We start from the raw sequence: 17,927 nt of genomic DNA on the forward strand, positions 1-17,927 counted from the left end.
GTTTTTTTCGCCTTTTTTCGCTATAAAAACGTGATAAAAACGTCTCCTATTATTTACAGGGTATTCCGCATTTTTTGTGCAAATGTTGCGATTTTTTCCGCGAAAAAATCGCATCGCGGAAAAAAAAGCAACATGTTCATTAAAAATGCGGAATTGCGGGGATTCTGCATACCTAGGAGTGCATTGATCTGCTTACTTCCCGCACGGGGCTGTGCACACCATGCGGGAAGTAAGCAGATTATGTGCGGTAGGTACCCAGGGTGGAGGAGAGGAGACTCTCCTCCACGGACTGGGCACCATATAATTGGTCAAAAAAAAAGAATTAAAATAAAAAATAGTCCTATACTCACCCTTTAATGGACCCCGAAGTGTTCCCGCCTCTCCGGTGCATGCTCTCTCTTCGGTTCCTATAGATGGTGTGGTTCAGGACCTGTGATGACGTCACTGTCTGGTGATTGGTCACGTGACCGCTCATGTGACTCACGCGACCAATCACAAGCCGCGACGTCATCACAGGTCCTGAACCACACCGGCATCTATAGGAACGGACGCAGCTGAGGAGATCGTCTGGGTGAGTATAACCATTTTTTATTTTTTTTATTATTTTTAAACATTCTATCTTTTACTATAGATGCTGCATAAGCAGCATCTATAGTAACAAGTTGGTCACACTTGTCAAACAGTATGTTTGACAAGTGTGACCAACTTGTCAGTCAGTTTACCAAGCGATGCTACAGATCGCTTGGAAAACTTTAGCATTCTGCAAGCTAATTACGCTTGCAGAATGCTAAAAAAACGCGGATTTCTTGCAGAAAATTTCCGGTTTTCTACAGGAAATTTCTGCAAGAAATCCGGACGTGTGCACATACCCTCAAGGTTTAAATAAAGAAAAAAAGTTTATTATTCTCTATGTTTTCTGTTAAAGGTCAGCAAGCATAGGGGTTCCAAAAGATTAGTCGATGTGTTATAATTCAAAGACAAATTTAAGATACTTTTGCTAATTCTTTGAGACTTATAAAATGTGGCTCTAAATGTTGTTTACAAGAATATAGTCATTATATAAAGTGAATACATTTAGAATAACAGGAGAGGGAGGGTTGCCAGAATTCTGTTGTAAAGCTGTTTGAAAATTCACAATATTTTTCTGCAACTTGTAGTTATGCAACAATTTTGTGACTTTTTGTGTTTTTAAGACAGTCCTGGCCAGCTTCATCACCTTTTTGAAAGGGTGGGAAGAGCACGGCTGACTAACTCATTCATGCCACTTCACCCCAATTCAAGCCAGGAAAGTGGTGTAAATTATGACAGAGATGTACTTTAGTCACTGACTGGTGTGCTTTTCCTATAGTGGTACTTGGCAGCTGAAAGCTAAACCAATTTCATTAAGGAGGCACACGCCATTCTTGAAGAATTAGGGCCTGAGGCTTTATCAAGAGGACTTCCAATTAGGTAAATTGAAGCACGCAAAGACTTTATAAGCCAAATATGTTCCATTTTGCATACATTGACTCAGTATACATTTACCTCAAATGAATTAAAAGCAGAGTTGATTAACCTTTTAAACACAATGGATAAAACAAAAATGGTATACACTGCAGTAAACATTTTTTAGCAATAGTATCCAGTGGCTGGTGTCACCAACAGGCACACTGGGGCTAGTGCCGGGGCCCTGGATGAATGAGGGGGCTCATTTGATGTCAGGGACACCAACATGCTATGGGGCCCATGAGTCAGGGGAGCCTTGTGCCAGCACTGGTACCAGCCCCTCCCTTAAATATTCACGTTTCCTCTTCCCTGCTGCCCCAGTCTCTGCTGCTCTGGTCCGGTATGGGGCCCATTATACTGTATGGAGCAATATATGGGGTCCATAATACTGTATGGAGCAATATATGGGGCCCATTATACTGTATGGAGCACTGTGTGGAGCACATTATATGGTATGGAGCAACATATAGGGACCATTATAATATATTGAGGATTATGTGGTGCCCATAATATTCTGCGTGTGACTGCAGATTTTAACCCCTTCACCCCAGAGCCTGTTTTCACCTTCCTGACCAGGCCAAAGACTTTTAACCCTTCACTGTAAAGCCTGTTTTCACCTTAATGACCAGGCCAAATTTTTCAATTCTGGCCACTGTCAAATAATTAGATCATAACTCTGGAATGCTTCAATGGATCCCACTAATTCTGTGATTACTTTTTTTTGCAGTATATTGTACTTTATGATAGTGGTAAAATTTATTTGATATGACTTATGTTTATTTGGGAAAAAATCTGAAATTTGACAACATTTTGAAAATGTAGCAATTTTCAAATATTTAATTGTTATGCCTTGCCCTTAATAGACTAATGTTACATAAAATAGTTCATAAATAACATTTTCCACATGTCTACTTTACGTCAGCACAACTTTTGAAACATCATTTTTTTGTTAGGATGTTACAAGGGTTAAAAGTTAACCAGCGATTTCTAATTTTTACAACAATAGTAATAAAACCATTTTTTTAGGGACCACATCACATTTGAAGTGACTGGAAGTGGCACAATTATTGTGATTAGTCCTGAGGAAGAAGCATGTGTTCTTTTAAATGTGTTGGCAAATAAAAAAGTGCATTTACATCTCTACTGCATGTTATACTTTTTGCAGCTCGGATTTACTTCCGCCTTTGTCCAGTTTTCACATGCTAAACGTCCGTGGCATATACTTGTTAAGTTGTTAGCAAACTTCTAAGTGTACACAGAACATAAACTTAAGTACAATGTGAACTGAGCCTAAATTTATTGCATTGAAGTATTTAAAATAAATTATTATTATTATTTTTGCTGTATTTAAGAAATTCTAAGGCAAAATGTAAGTTTATGGCCCATTCATCATTTCCACCAAATTATATCAATTGATATTAAAGTCTATGGGCCACATTAACACAATAATGGAGCAAAAGTTTTTAGGATTAAAATTTTTCATATTTTTATTTAAAATTGTGTTTTCTGTTGTTTTTTCATAAATAAAGTACAAGCATATAAAATAAATGTTAAAAATAAATTACATTATAATACAGGAATCTCTCTAACATGCCTTAAAAAAATTTATATGGAGAGGGAGAAAATGTGTCATAATTTTTATGGACTGTCCTGGAATTTCTGGACGATTGGAACCCTGGAGTGGCACCTGTAACAGATGAAGATGGTAACTGGCGAGTATGAGACTAGAGGCAAGGCATTTAGATAAGTAGCACCACTCCAGTGATGCAATAAAAATAAGCGCTGCAATGGTGCTTTAAGTTAGAGTTTACACCAGCTGATTTGCAGCATCAACCAAATGCCAGTCGGTGTCATGTTTGCTCATTTAATAGCCGGTTTAAACATGATAACTGTGCTTACATTGCACATAGAACAATTTATCATAGATCGTTCTGTGCACAAAGACTGTTATTATTCTTGGCATCATTTTCTGATTACACAGAATGATGTGCAGTTCAGAACATTGATTTTTTTAAGTCAGCCAGAAGATCATTTCCCACGATGAATGACCTTATTGCGCGTTGTTGGTGGATGCGATATTGGCAACCTCTTTACCCCATATGATTATTGGGAAAAGAGCATACAGGGAACATTCATTCTAGTAGAGTAATACATTAATTACCAAATTCATTCACCAGAATTAATTTATATTTAATAGATAAATCACTAAGAAGTTTAATCATTTGAATTCAAACACAGATGAAGAAAATAGACAAAAATAAAGCAAAGCAATTGAACAAAGGGGAAACAAATTCTTGCTGCACCCTAAAATAATACCATGGGTACAGACTGCTTGAAAATAATACATTCTATTACTTATAGTACCCAAAAATTACTCTATATGACAAATGTCACGAAGATGAGGAAAACAACAGCCCTAGAAAAACATTAGTTTTGTTTTCAGAAGAATGCTATCAAGGACCCAGTTGCAGACAGGATGTGCAATAGCAATTTAAGTTAGCTTTTTTCCATTCTGACAGTGTAATATTCAAAAAAGGAACATGGGGATCCAATGGCAAATCTGCATAAAATGTAGCAGTTCCAAGAAATATGAGGCAATAAATCAATTGCTGCCAAATAACACCAGCAGGCTGCAGAATCAAAGAAATCAATTTGTTTAATAGCTCTGGAGAATGATACTAGAGCATGGAAATCTTACATTAATTCTCCTTATACAAAATACATTGCTCAAAAAATAAAGGGGACACTAAAATACCACATCCAAGACATCACTGAATGAAATATTCCAGTTGCAAATCTTTATTCATTACATAGTGGAATACGTTGAGAACAATAAAACATAAAAATGATCAATGAAAATCAAAATTAATATCCCATGGAGGTCTGTAATTGTAATGATACTCAGAATCAAAATGGAAAATGAAATTACAGGCTGATCCAACTTCAATAGAAATGACTCGAGACAAGGAAATGATGATCAATAGTGTGTGTGACATCCACGTGCCTGTTTGACCTTCCTACAAGGCCTGAGCATGCTCCAGATGAGGCGGTGGATGTTCTCCTAAGAGACCTCCTCCCACAACTGGATTAAAGCATAAGTCAACTCCTGGACAGTCTGTGGTGCAATGTGGCGTTGGTGGGTGGAGCAAGACATGATGTCCCAGATGTGCTTGATTGGATTCAGGTCTGGGGAACGGGCAGGGCAGTCCATAGCATTAACCCCTTTCTGCCAGCTGACGGAATAGTACGTCAGCTGGCAGAACCCCCACTTTGAGGTGGGCTCCGGCGGTGAGCCCACCTCAAAGCCGCAACATGTCAGCTGTTTTGTACAGCTGACATGTGCGCGCAAGCGGTATCGCGATCCACCCATGCCCATTATCTAGTTAAATGCCACTGTCAAACGCTGACAGTGGCATTTAACTAGCGCTCTCGGCCGCGCGGCCGGTGGCGCTCGCACAGCTGACCCCGTCACATGATCGGGGGTTATCGGTGCATTGCCATAACAACAAAAAAAATAAAAAATATATAAAAGTTCAAATCACCCCCCTTTCGCCCCAATCAAAATAAAACAATAAAAAAATCAAACCTACACATATTTGGTATCGCCGCATTCAGAATCGCCTGATCTATCAATAAAAACAAAGGATTAATCTGATCGCTAAATGGCGTAGCGAGAAAAAAAATCAAAACTCCAAAATTATGTTTTTTTGGTCGCCGCAACATTGCATTAAAATGCAATAACGGGCAATCAAAAGAACGTATCTGCACCAAAATGGTATCATTAAAAATGCCAGCTCGGCACGCAAAAAATAAGCCCTAACCCGACCCCAGATCATGAAAATTGGAGACGCTACAAACTTTGGAATTTTTTTTACCACTTAGATAAAAGAGAACATGTTTGATATCTTTGAACTCGTAATGACCTGGAGAATCATAATGGCAGGTCAGTTTTAGCATTTGATGAACCTAGCAAAAAAGCCAAACAAAAAACAATTGTGAGATTGCACTTTTTTTGCAATTTCATCACATTTGGAATTTTTTTCCTGTTTTCTGTTACATGGCATGGTAAAACCAATGTTATCGTTCAAAAGTACATCTTGTCCCGCAAAAAATAAGCCCTCACATGGCCATATTGACGGAAAAATAAAAAAGTTATGGCTCTGGGAACGAGGGGAGTGAAAAACGAAAATGAAAAAAGCTCCGGGAGTGAAGGGGTTAATGCCTTCATCATGAAGGAAGGAACTGCTGACACATGACACACTTCAGCCACATGAGGCCTAGCCTTGTCATGCATCAGAAGGAACCCATGGCCCACTGCACCTGCATATGGTCTCACAATGTGTCTGAGGATCTCATCCCGATACCTAGTGGCAGTCAGGGTACCTCTGGCTAGCATATGAAAATAAATGCCTCCCCACATCATTACTGATCCACTGCCAAACTGGTAATGTTGGAGGATATTGCAGGTAGCAAAACGTTTTCCATGGCATCTCCAGAATCTGTCACATCTGTCTCATGTTCTCAGTGTGAACCTGCTCTCATCCATGAAGAGCACAGGGCGCCAATGTCAAATCTAACAATCTTGGTGTTTTCTGCAAATGCCAAACGCCCTGCATGATGTTGGGCTGTAAGGACAAAACCCACTTGTGGACTTTGTGTCCTCAGACCACCTTCATGGAGTCTGTTTCTGACAGTTTGAGCAGAAACATGGATGTTTGTGGCCTACTAGAGGTCATATTGCAGGGCTCTGGCACTGCTTCTCCTCTTCCTTCTTGCACAAAGGAGGAGGTAGCTGTCCTGTTGCTGGGTTGTTGCCCTCATCCGGACCCCTCCATATCTCCTGGTGTACTGGCCTGTCTCCTGGCATTCACTCCATGCTCTGGACACTGTGCTGAAAGACGCAGCTACCCTTCTTGCCACGGCTTGCATTGATATGCCATTCTGGCAATTGATGTGGCTATCCAATAGTTTTCACTTTTCTTAATTTTAACAATATGCCTGTCCTCTCACAAGCTCTGCTGCATTCATCTTGTCATAACTGTCAGCATGACCAAGTACTCCTTTATCACTGGACCATACACACGGTTAGTATTCCACTATACTATACAGTTTACCTGATCAGTCTGACATATGAACGCTAGGTTGTTACAATGTATTACCATGTTATCTGATATGTGTGGTTCTCACTTGATTTCTTACACTATGTTGTGATTTATATGACTCTTGTGAGACCAGTCAGAATCTGTGACATAGTGGCTCTCCCCTTTCTGATCTGACAGGTATTATAAAATATTCTGTGGAGCTAACAAAGGATATTCTGTGATGTCTGATTGGGTACATACCCTTATTCTTATCTGACTTTAGGAGTCAGACTGTATAGCAACATTAGTCCTTTGTGATATCACGCACTCCTTTTTCCTCCTGGTTTTTGTTTTCCCTTTTGTATATGTTATGCATTTTCTCTTTTAATATTAATAAAAAATATGTTGATTATGATCTTTTGAGTTGTGCATTATGTTGTAGGTTTAAATTATATTAAAAAAAGGCCACATACCTTTGCAAAATAAAATGGGACCAGAAAATCTAGGTAGAATCACGTTCCAATAGCAAACATGTGCAACTGTTCACTGTATTCAGGTGGCGCGTGTACACGCCTATCCTTCGACTATTGGAAAAGCTGGTTCAAAACTTATTTTAAACACCTCTCACACTCTGGTAGGAAAGTATTTGTATTTAGTTTTCAGAATTAGGGAGATTTCTTCGAAAAACATAAAAAGAAAAAAAATCAAGTGAAATTTCAACCAGCTGGCCATCATTTTGCCGGATTTGAGCAAATTGAATCACAAAAAATTCAGACTATCAAACCTAACTTTTTTTTTAATTCATGATGATTTTGATTGACTTCATATTCATTTGCTCATCTCTTGTTTTTGGGGATTGCAGAACAAAAAAAAATTTGGACATAAGTCAAATAATGTAGATCACTTCCAAACTATATTAATAGCATATATTTCTGAGAAACAGCTAAACAGAAAAATCTATTCTTTTTTAAGTCATTATATAAAGGGAACAATCTTGTATATTATTTCAGAGAATTATTTAAAGTTACAGTAACAAATAGACACAGATGAACACACTTGCATGACATTAAATTATACATATATCTAAAACATAAAAATAAAACTCAAATCTGTAAAAATGAACTGTAAAATATGAATATTAAAACTTCTCTAAGAAATTGTCATTTACATATGAAACTTGGAAATATCCTAATTTACAACTATTGTACAGAATTTATCTAAATACTGAATGGTAGTGCTCAAATATCATAGATCATATACAGGTTTAATTTTGAACTGATCAAACATTGTGATAATATCAAATATTGCAATGTACTTGTCCACCATGGATTCCTTCTTTAAAAAGCCTATATTATACTGGGAATATATGAAGTTATGCACTTTTGTTAGTTTTTATTGCTTTTTCAATCAGGCAATTATTTTCCACGTACAATATTAGGAAATCTGGATAACAGTGAGAGCTGCCGTCAAGCAATAGCTCGGATTTCAGTGAACATTTGTCTATGAATTAGTCATCTATGCATACAGGAAAGAAATATATCTTGGTACCGTGTTAGCCAGTAGATAGAAAAATATTTAGAATTGAGAATCATCTATGCATGGAATACAGCATGTAATACATTTCTCCTGCAGTGTTGACTACCAGGGAAATGCATGATTGGTTGCAGCTTCCCCTGGCATTTACAACTTTCTGAAGCCAGAACTGTTGATCGCTGGGTTAGCTTCAATGTAAAAGTGGTTGCCTTCAACGAACAATCCTTTGAAGCTATGTCTAGTATACAATGAAAGTATTTTTAAACTATTTATTGTATTTACTGCCTTTTCAAATTCTGATTGTTCTAGAAGTTTGCTGGTAGTTGCAAAAAATATCAAGTCCAAAGGACTTTTAAACCTTGGGAGAATTTAGCAGTAATTAGAAGAAAAATGTCAGAAAAATAAATTAGAACTATCTTTGATCAGCTAAAGATAAATGCTCATAAGTTTTACAATTGTACTGGATTTACTAATAAAAATATCTAGGAAAATGTTAAGTATATGAATCAATGGATTATGACTTAAGGTCCATTATACAATTACATTGTCACTTGTTCCTTGATAGAATTATTTGCAAACCTATGTATTTCCTGCCATGAATAAAAATTTGAGAAAATAGTATGCTAAAATCTGCTGCAATCTTCTCCGAGGACTACTTGAATGGTACACTGCTCTTTATATGCACCCATGACAAATTTAGAATAATTTCTACAGTCCATTAAACATGTCTTCAAGTTCAATTCCTGCAAGTGAAAAAGACAATAGAGAAATCATAAGTCCAATCTCAGCTATTCTAATGAACACAAAATATAAGCAATTTTATAAACACTGTACAAATTTCAGGGGTATGGTAAGTCTTTCTAAGTTTTGTAAATGTCCATTTTCTGAATAGTGAGGTTGTGGAAATCTTGTGCCCTACTACAATACCCTTACCCACAGTAAGTCATAAAAGGACTTTTGTCCAGAGGGTATGCAATTGTTTTAGGGCTTGTTAGGCACTTACGGTATGTTTCGATGTTTACTTCTTTTAATATATTTAATAATTTAATAAGACTGCAAAATTATTCATACTAAACTAGTGGACTAGATTTAAACTAATTCTAGGGGATAAGTACTATGTTCCTTTTCTGTAAAAGGACTAGGATTATATATATATTTTTGAGAGCGCTTGTTTTGTTTGGTTCACCTTGTATATGTTGTATTAGTTCCATCGTATATTATGTACATATTATTCATACATGTTGTAATATCTGACTTTATGTGAAGGATATTAGTACCTGGAAAATAGAAGTCAGAGCAGTCTGTGGTTGAAAGGCATATGGTTTGCCAGAAGAAACTATGAAACACAGACCTTGAATCAGTTACTCTACATTAAGACCGTACATGAATTATGTGCGTGTTCTGTCTTTGTTTTTCATGGTTAGCACTGTTACCCATTATACTCTATAGAGCTGTGAGTCAAAATGTTGATGAAACGCAGACTGTCTTTTTTCACGTCTGAATGAGGCATTAGACACCAATTTTGATGATTTCATGTATTCTATAGGGTTCTGTTGCATAGTGTACCATATCAATTTTGATAAACTCACTTGAAATACAAATGTTCCCACCTTTTTTATTGAAAGGCAGCTCGTATAATCCTGTCACTAAGAGGTTGAGTTGGTCTAAAATTATCAGCCAAGATTCCATCACTTTCATCCTCAAGATCAGCTCCTTTTATATGCATCCTCAGACGCCTGAATTCTTCCATCTGCAAGAAACACCCCACATCTCACAGTTTACAATAGAAATATTTATTAACATTATATTCATTGACAGTTTTTCTGGAGGCCACAAGAGGTATTATTATTGTCAGGGTCCAACATTTAGTGATAATGAACAAGTACATGTTCCCCTTAAGTTATGCTCTCAACTATGCTGAGATCACAGCGCAGAAGCCAATGGCAGCAAATGATTTGTTGGTCCGTTGTGCATCAAATATCAAAAAGATAATTAATCCCTGACTATTAGTAGAATACATTATAATACCAGACACTGAACCTACAGGTGATGCTCTGGTCCTCCGGAGGGCCAGCCTGACAATGATTATCAAACATAAAAGAATGAAAAATGAGTGGTTAATCTGTAAAACAATTCATAACGTAAAGTTAAGATATTAACATGCAGAACGTTGGTGTCCATTTCTCAACATGTATTTCATCCATGTTCAACTTAATACGGTAGTCCAATAAACTATTGATTTATCCCATCAATTCATTTTTACTGAATTAGAAGTAGTAAATAATACATATGTTTTGTACAATGCCTTTTTAGTATAAGTATTTTCTTGAAAATAAGTTGAAGACAGCAGGTCTTAATGCTAGGACTACTAGTAGTCAGCTATATTCTGTTTGGAAACTTTATGAAAATTTTCAATTTCTCTTCAACACCACCATAGAGAAAATAAAGAAGTACGAAGTTAATACTAAAATCAATGGGTGTGGGTTCTCGAGAGAGAGAGGTGCTTTTTGTATCTGACCACAATTGGTGCAGTCAAGATTTCTTAAAACAGTAATTGTTATTGGGTTTTCTAAGTCAGACAACTCCTTTTGTCTATGACAAGTTTAACTATACATTTTTTGTAGATATCAATTTTCAGTTATCATTTCAGTTTTGTCATGTTTGACATTTTAGCATCAAACATTGTAACATTCCTCTCTGCTCTGAGGGAATAAATAATATCTACATGTATATTGCTCCACATCCAACACATAATGGGAAAATAACTTCATAAATTTCATTATGCAACTGACATTTCTTCCATCACATACAAATAGAGCATCCTCTGTGACTTTGGGGTATTGTTCATGTGCTATACAGCCTAGTAACTTTCCTAGAGTTGTGTTTTTCTGCATTATCTAAATCTTAGCTGACAATCATGATATTCTTGTAATAATTGTGACTTTACGAGATTGTGATACTTGGCATACTGGCAAACAGGATGTTTATAAGACAAGTAGAATACTGAAACAATGTGCAGTAAACTCCCTCTAATGGTGACTGCAGGCGGAAAGGAGTAAACCTATTAGCTACAAGACCTGTTGGAAAGTAAATAATAATAATAATAATAATTTTTATTTATATAGCGCCAACATATTCCGCAGCGCTTTACAACTTATAGAGGGGACTTGTACAGACAATAGACATTACAGCATAACAGAAATCACAGTTCAAAATAGATACCAGGAGGAATGAGGGCCCTGCTCGTAAGCTTACAAACTATGAGGAAAAGGGGAGACATGAGAGGTGGATGGTAACAATTGCTTTAGTTATTTGGACCAGCCATAGTGTAAGGCTCGGGTGTTCATGTAAAGCTGCATGAACCAGTTAACTGCCTAAGTATGTAGCAGTACAGACACAGAGTGCTATTAACTGCATAAAGTGTATGAGAACACGATGCAAGGAACCTGATTATGTGTTTTGTTTTTTTTTCTATTTTTAATAGGCCACACAGGGATAGTTAGGTTAATGCGTTGAGGCGGTAGGCCAGTCTGAACAAATGCGTTTTTAGGGCACGCTTAAAACTGTGGGGATTGGGGATTAATCGTATTAACCTAGGTAGTGCATTCCAAAGAATCGGCGCAGCACGTGTAAAGTCTTGGAGATGGGAGTGGGAGGTTCTGATTATTGAGGATGCTAACCTGAGGTCATTAGCGGAGCGGAGGGCACGGGTAGGGCGGTGGACTGAGACCAGAGAGGAGATGTAGGGTGGTGCTGAGCCATGGAGTGCTTTGTGGATGAGGGTAGTAGTTTTGTACTGGATTCTGGAGTGGATGGGTAGCCAGTGTAATGACTGGCACAAGGTAGAGGCATCGGTGTAACGGTTGGTGAGGAATATGATCCTGGCAGCAGCATTCAGGACAGATTGGAGTGGGGAGAGTTTGGTAAGAGGGAGGCCGATTAGTAGAGAGTTACAATAGTCCAGACGGGAATGAATAAGAGAAACAGTAAGAGTTTTTGCAGAGTCGAAAGTAAGAAAAGGGCGAATTCTAGAAATGTTTTTGAGATGCAAATAAGAAGAGCGAGCCAGTGATCGGATGTGGGGGGTGAATGATAGCTCGGAATCAAGGATAACCCCAAGGCAGCGGGCATGTTGCTTTGGAGTAATGGTGGAACCACACACGGAGATGGCAATGTCAGGCAAAGGTAGGTTAGTAGAGGGAGAGAACACGAGGAGTTCAGTTTTTGACAGGTTCAGTTTCAGATAGAGGGAGGACATGATGTTAGAGACAGCGGTAAGACAATCACTGGTGTTTTCTAAAAAGGTCGGCGTGATAACAGGAGAAGAGGTGTATAATTGGGTGTCGTCAGCATAGAGATGGTACTGGAAACCAAATCTACTGATTGTTTGTCCAATAGGGGCAGTATACAAAGAGAAGAGGAGGGGGCCTAGGACTAATCCTTGAGGAACCCCAACAGTAAGGGGAAGGTGAGAGGAGGAGGAACCAGCAAAACATACAGTGAAGGATCGGTCAGAGAGATAGGAGGAGAACCAAGAGAGAACGGTGTCCTTGATGCCGATGGAGCGGAGCATAGTGAGGAGGAGCTGATGATCCACAGTGTCGAATGCTGCGGAAAGATCCAATAGAATTAGCATGGAGTAGTGACCATTAGATTTAGCTGTTAGTAGGTCATTAGAGACTTTAGTGAGGGCAGTTTCAGTAGAGTGTAAAGAGCGGAAGCCAGATTGAAGAGGGTCAAGAAGAGAGTTATCTGAGAGATAGCGGGTAAGACGGGAGTGGACCAGGCGTTCCAGGAGTTTAGAGATGAAGGGAAGATTAGAGACAGGTCTATAATTCGCGGCACAGTTTTGGTCGAGGGAGGGTTTTTTAAGTAATGGATGTATGATGGCATGCTTAAATGAGGAGGGAAAAATACCGGAAGTGAGGGAAAGGTTGAATATTTTTGTTATGTGAGAGGTGACAGCCGGGGAAAGGGACTGGAGGAGATGTGACGGAATGGGGTCACTGGTGCAAGTGGTCGGGCGAGAAGATGCAAGGAGCCTGCTTACTTCTTCTTCAGTAACTGGTTCAAAGTCAGAGAGTGAACTAGATGCAGTGGGGGAGGGAGGACAGTGCCTGGTATGAAGAGATTTGGAGATGATTTCCTGGCGAATGTGGTCAATTTTTTCTTTGAAGTAATTGGCCAGATCTTCAGCGCAGAGATCTGTGGTTGGGGCCTGCTCTCTTGGGTTGAGTAGGGACTGGAAAGTGTCGAAGAGACGTTTAGGGTTATTGGACAGTGAGGTGATGAGGGTGTTGAAATAGGTTTGTTTGGAGAGGTGAAGGGCAGAGTTGTATGTTTTTAGCATGAACTTATAATGGATGAAATGTTCGGGTAGATAAGATTTTCTCCACAGACGTTCGGCGCACCTGGAGCATCGCTGCAGGAAGCGTGTTTGCAGTGTGTGCCACGGTTGTCGCCGTCTGTGTCGAGTTGCTCTATGTATAGGAGGAGCAGCTTCATCCAGGGCACTTTGCAGGGTTTCATTGTAATAGTTCAGAGCAGAATCAGGACAGGAGATGGAGGAGATTGGGGCCAATGAGGACTGCAAGTTCTTCATAAGTTCTTCATAAGTAAAGGGGTTGTCCAGTGATAACTTGCTGATCAACGCATATCCGACTGATGGCACCTTCACCGATTTGCAGATTGTTGAATTTTATTCCCATTAGAGATCTGGTCAGCTGTCATGTGCATCTAAAATCTGTGGGTGGATTAGCAATCCATCTGTAGCTGTTAACAAGTTATATACCGCTTTCAATCTCTTACAGCGGCATTTAACAAGCACTGACAGAAAGTGCATCACAAGACACTTCCATCAGTGTCCCTGTCACATGATCATGGAGGGGCTGATGGGTTGTCATGACAGCCAAGGGTCTACAGAAGAACCATGTGCCTATCATTGTAAATCTCCTATGAACACCGGCAGTGATTTTTGCTACACATAGCAGGTGTCATAACTTTGTTGTGTGGTGTCCCGGAACCAGAGGTCCCTTCCCTGTCCCTAATGCTAGGGGCACCCTAGCTCACCCTGTTCCCCATCTTACTTCTGATGGTGAAGAAGCCAGGGCCACATATCTTACCTTAGCTCCTGAATCTGCCCTCAGTCCGTACCCTTCCCCACACAGGGAAAAGGAGAGTGGTAGTATACCATAATACACCAACCAGACTAACAAGGTAATACAAACAGGGATAAAGGAAAATACCAATCAAACAAATAAACTTACACAAACAACAGAGGTAAATACCAGGGAGTGGAGGATGGGGTAAAGCCAAAGTTGGAGAAAGAGGGGAATTAGCACACCACCAAACCTAGCAACAGTCTCAGATAAATTCACGCCTTCTCAAACAACAATCACAAGCCACCATCTAAACTAGCTCTGGCAATGAATGCTAGCCAGCTCCCAGATAATATAGGGAGTGGCTAACAGTGAACAGGTGAGAGCATTAAATCGGGAAAACTTCGAAAAGCTCTCAACTAAGTAGATTAACCCCTGCACTGCTGAAAGAAACCTGCATGGTTTATTATGAAGGTGAATTTCTTCTAATTAGTGCAGGAGTAGGAGAAAGCAGACACTGCTGTCTTCTAGCTCCTATCTGTTGCGGTAAACCTGTGATAGCAGGGCTGAAGCCGTGCTATGTGTAGCACAGGTGATCAGATGAACACAGCTTCAAGTCTCCTAAGGGGACTATTGAAGCAAGTAAAAATTAAAGAAAACATGTTTTTAAAAATATAAAAAAAATTAACAAACACATAAGTTCACATCACATCATATTTTGCACCATTCAAAATAAAACAATTAAAAAATACACATATTTGGTATTGCTGCATTTAGAAAAGTCAAATCCATCAAAATATAAAATAAATTAATCCGATCGGTAAACGGCATAGCAAGAAAAAAATCAAAACCCAGAATGAAGTTTTTTGCCCGCCACAACATTACAATAAAATGTAATAATAGGTGATCAAAACATTGTATCTACCCTAGAATAGAATCAATAAAAACGTCAGCTCGGCGAGCAAAAAAATAGGCCTTCACACAGCCCCAGATCACAGAAAATGCCAGCACTACGGTTCTCGGAAAATGGAGACTTTTTTTCTTACAAACGTTGGATTTTTTTCCCATCATTTTAAAAAAAAGAACCTACACATGTTTGGTATCTGTGTACTCGCAATGACCTGTAGAATCATAGTAGCAGGTCAGATTTAGCATTTAGTGAACATGGTAAATTTAAAAAAAATTGTGGAATTGCACTTTTTTTTGGATTTTTTTCCCCATTTTCCAGTGCACTATATGGTAAAATCAATGGTGTCATTCAAAAGTACAACTCGTCCCGCAATAAACAAGCCCTCACATGGCCATATTGACAGAAATATAATAAGGTTATAGCTAATGATGAGCGAATATACTTGGTACTGGAGATTTCCCGAGCACGCTCGGGTGTCCTTCGAGTATTTATGACTGCTCGAAGATTTAGTTTTCATCGCCGCAACTGAATGATTTACATCTGTTAGCCAGCATAAGTACATGTGGGGGTTGCCTGGTTGCTAAGGAATCCCCACATGTAATCAAGCTGACTAACAGATATAAATCATTCAGCTGCGGCGCTTGAAACGAAATCTCTGAGTACTTACAAATACTCGGAGGACACCCGAGCGTGCTCGGGAAATCTCGAGTACCGAGTATATTCGCTCATCGCTAGTTATAGCATTATAGCTCTGGGAAGAACAAGAGCAAAAACGAAAATGCAAAAAAAAAAACAGAAAATTGTCAGGGGAAGAAGGGGTTAATACTCTCTGAGACCTCTGAGTGCTCAACGTATCTAGGCAGGGAAACTGAAGGCTGTGCTGTACTTGAAATTTATGGAAAATCGATTTGCCGCTAATCAATTTTTCTCTTTAATTTGATAAACCTGGGTGTTTCAAATTTCAAAATATTTGCTCATCTCTAGTGAATAGCTAATTCATATGAATGCCAAAATCATGTCTGTGACAACTATAAATTGTCCTGAAAAAAAAAAGTTGGCAGACAGCTATTTCAGAAAGAAAAAAATTATTCCACTCTTCATGTTAAATACTACCGGGTAACTAAACATTTAGAATAAGTAGAGGCACAGGAGACCATCATATTGGACTCTGGTGAACAGTTTCAGCAAATATTTGGCTTCCATCAAAAAGTAACTATAAAAGCACAAAGACTCAATGCATATACACATCGGGTTTCCTACTATGTGATGGACTCAATGGGGAACTTTGTCCATAAGACTTGCTAATCAGGAATAACATTTCAGCCTTCAGCTACTTTGCATTTTAGATTTATTGCCCCTGAAGTACATCCTGGAAGAGAATCAATGAAATCATTGTTTTTAAAAGCTATGTAACACACTGCTCTTTTTTACCCGTAATATACCACATACTGTCCATTCTTCTTTTTGCATTATTGTATTATTCATTTCATATTTCAATTACTCAAATTCTCCAGATCTCAATGACAAAATCCAATGTGTAAGCTTATGTACAGTAGATGAGAGACTAGTGCACAAAGATCAGATGGATATACATGATATATAAAAGTAATTGTTGGAATATATTTTAATCAATAGTACATTTGTTTTCCACATTTCAAATATCAATATTACTTATTCTTTTTAGGACGTACAGAATTACAACAATAACAAATACAAGGCTAGAGGGTTTGTCCAGCTCCTTTTTTTCACAATGAATATTCCAGAATGCCTTAAAATATATCATATATTCACCTCACTGATTCCCCATTGCTCCTTTCCAGCATTGCCCAGGAATCCCACTTTTTCTTATTCCTCCTCTTCTGGCATGTGATCATTGCCGCCAACTACTGGCCATAGCACAAAAATAGAATGTATAGAGCCAGGTGTACAGAACATTGCCAAAAAATACCTTTGGCCCCAATTGTTCAAAGCTTTAAAGCTTTGAAAAGTCACAAAATTTAGGCTCAACTCAGAATAGCATCATAATTTTGTGACTTTTGTTGTTTTCACAAAACTTTCCCCCAGCTCTGACAAAATTGGCGGAGGGGCGGGATGAGGTCACAGTGAGGGCGAGAAGCCACAGATTGTCTAACTCATGACTAGTTGTGGCACTCCTTACTCCAGAAATAGAACTCCAGTCCTTGACTAGAGTCAGATTTCTGGGGTGGTGCACACTACTCCTCGGACACTCTAGTTGAATGAAGAGGCGTACAATTCTTCATGAATCAGGAGTGGACAGTGGGGAAGTAAAATTTACAGCATTTACATGAAAGTGCCTATATGGTTTATATCTAAACTGGCATAACCTTCCTGCCCAGTCACTTTCATACATTCAGAGATTTTAAGCTTGCCAGCAAGGCCCTCACTCCTCTTGGTACCTGTGGATTTACACACGTGGTCAAAATTGTTGGTACCCCTCGTTTAATGACAGAAAAACCCAGAATGGTCACAGAAATAAGTTGAATCTGACAAAAGTAATAATAATTAAAAGATCTAAGAAAATGAACAAATGAAAGTCAGACATTGCTTTTCAACCATGCTTCCACAGAATTAAAAAATAAATAATACTCATGAAATAGGCCTAGACAGAAATGCTGGTACCCTTAACTTAATATTTTGTTGCACAACCTTTTAAGGCAATCACTGCAATGAAACGATTCCTGTAACTGTCAATGAGACTTCTGCACCACTCGACAGGTATTTTGGCCCACTCCTCAAGAGCAAACTTCTCCAGTTGTCTTGTGTTTGAAGGTTGCCTTTTCCAGACGGCATGTTTCAGCT

The 17,927-nt window shown here is 38.7% G+C and overlaps 1 protein-coding gene across 2 annotated transcripts in view; it reads right to left on the minus strand.

The window, feature by feature from the left end:
- Positions 1-2,920: 2,920 nt before the first annotated feature.
- The window catches only part of CA8 (carbonic anhydrase 8), a 168,352-nt gene continuing 153,345 nt past the window's right edge, over positions 2,921-17,927 (minus strand). Inside the window, exons 8-10 of one of the 2 annotated variants that reach the window (XR_013217040.1) lie at positions 9,710-9,849; positions 7,040-8,842; positions 2,921-3,172 (exon numbers count right to left, since the gene is read on the minus strand). Coding sequence is in view for 1 of the 2 variants with exons in the window: in XM_077270542.1 (XP_077126657.1) it covers positions 9,715-9,849 (135 nt within the window). In the remaining variant the exon portion in view is untranslated. Of the gene's footprint in view, positions 3,173-6,927; positions 8,843-9,709; positions 9,850-17,927 lie in introns of those variants that run through there. The other variant, XM_077270542.1, reaches the window with a different exon arrangement.

Source organism: Ranitomeya variabilis, chromosome 6 (assembly GCF_051348905.1).
Source record: "Ranitomeya variabilis isolate aRanVar5 chromosome 6, aRanVar5.hap1, whole genome shotgun sequence".
In the NCBI taxonomy this organism is placed as follows: domain Eukaryota; kingdom Metazoa; phylum Chordata; class Amphibia; order Anura; family Dendrobatidae; genus Ranitomeya; species Ranitomeya variabilis.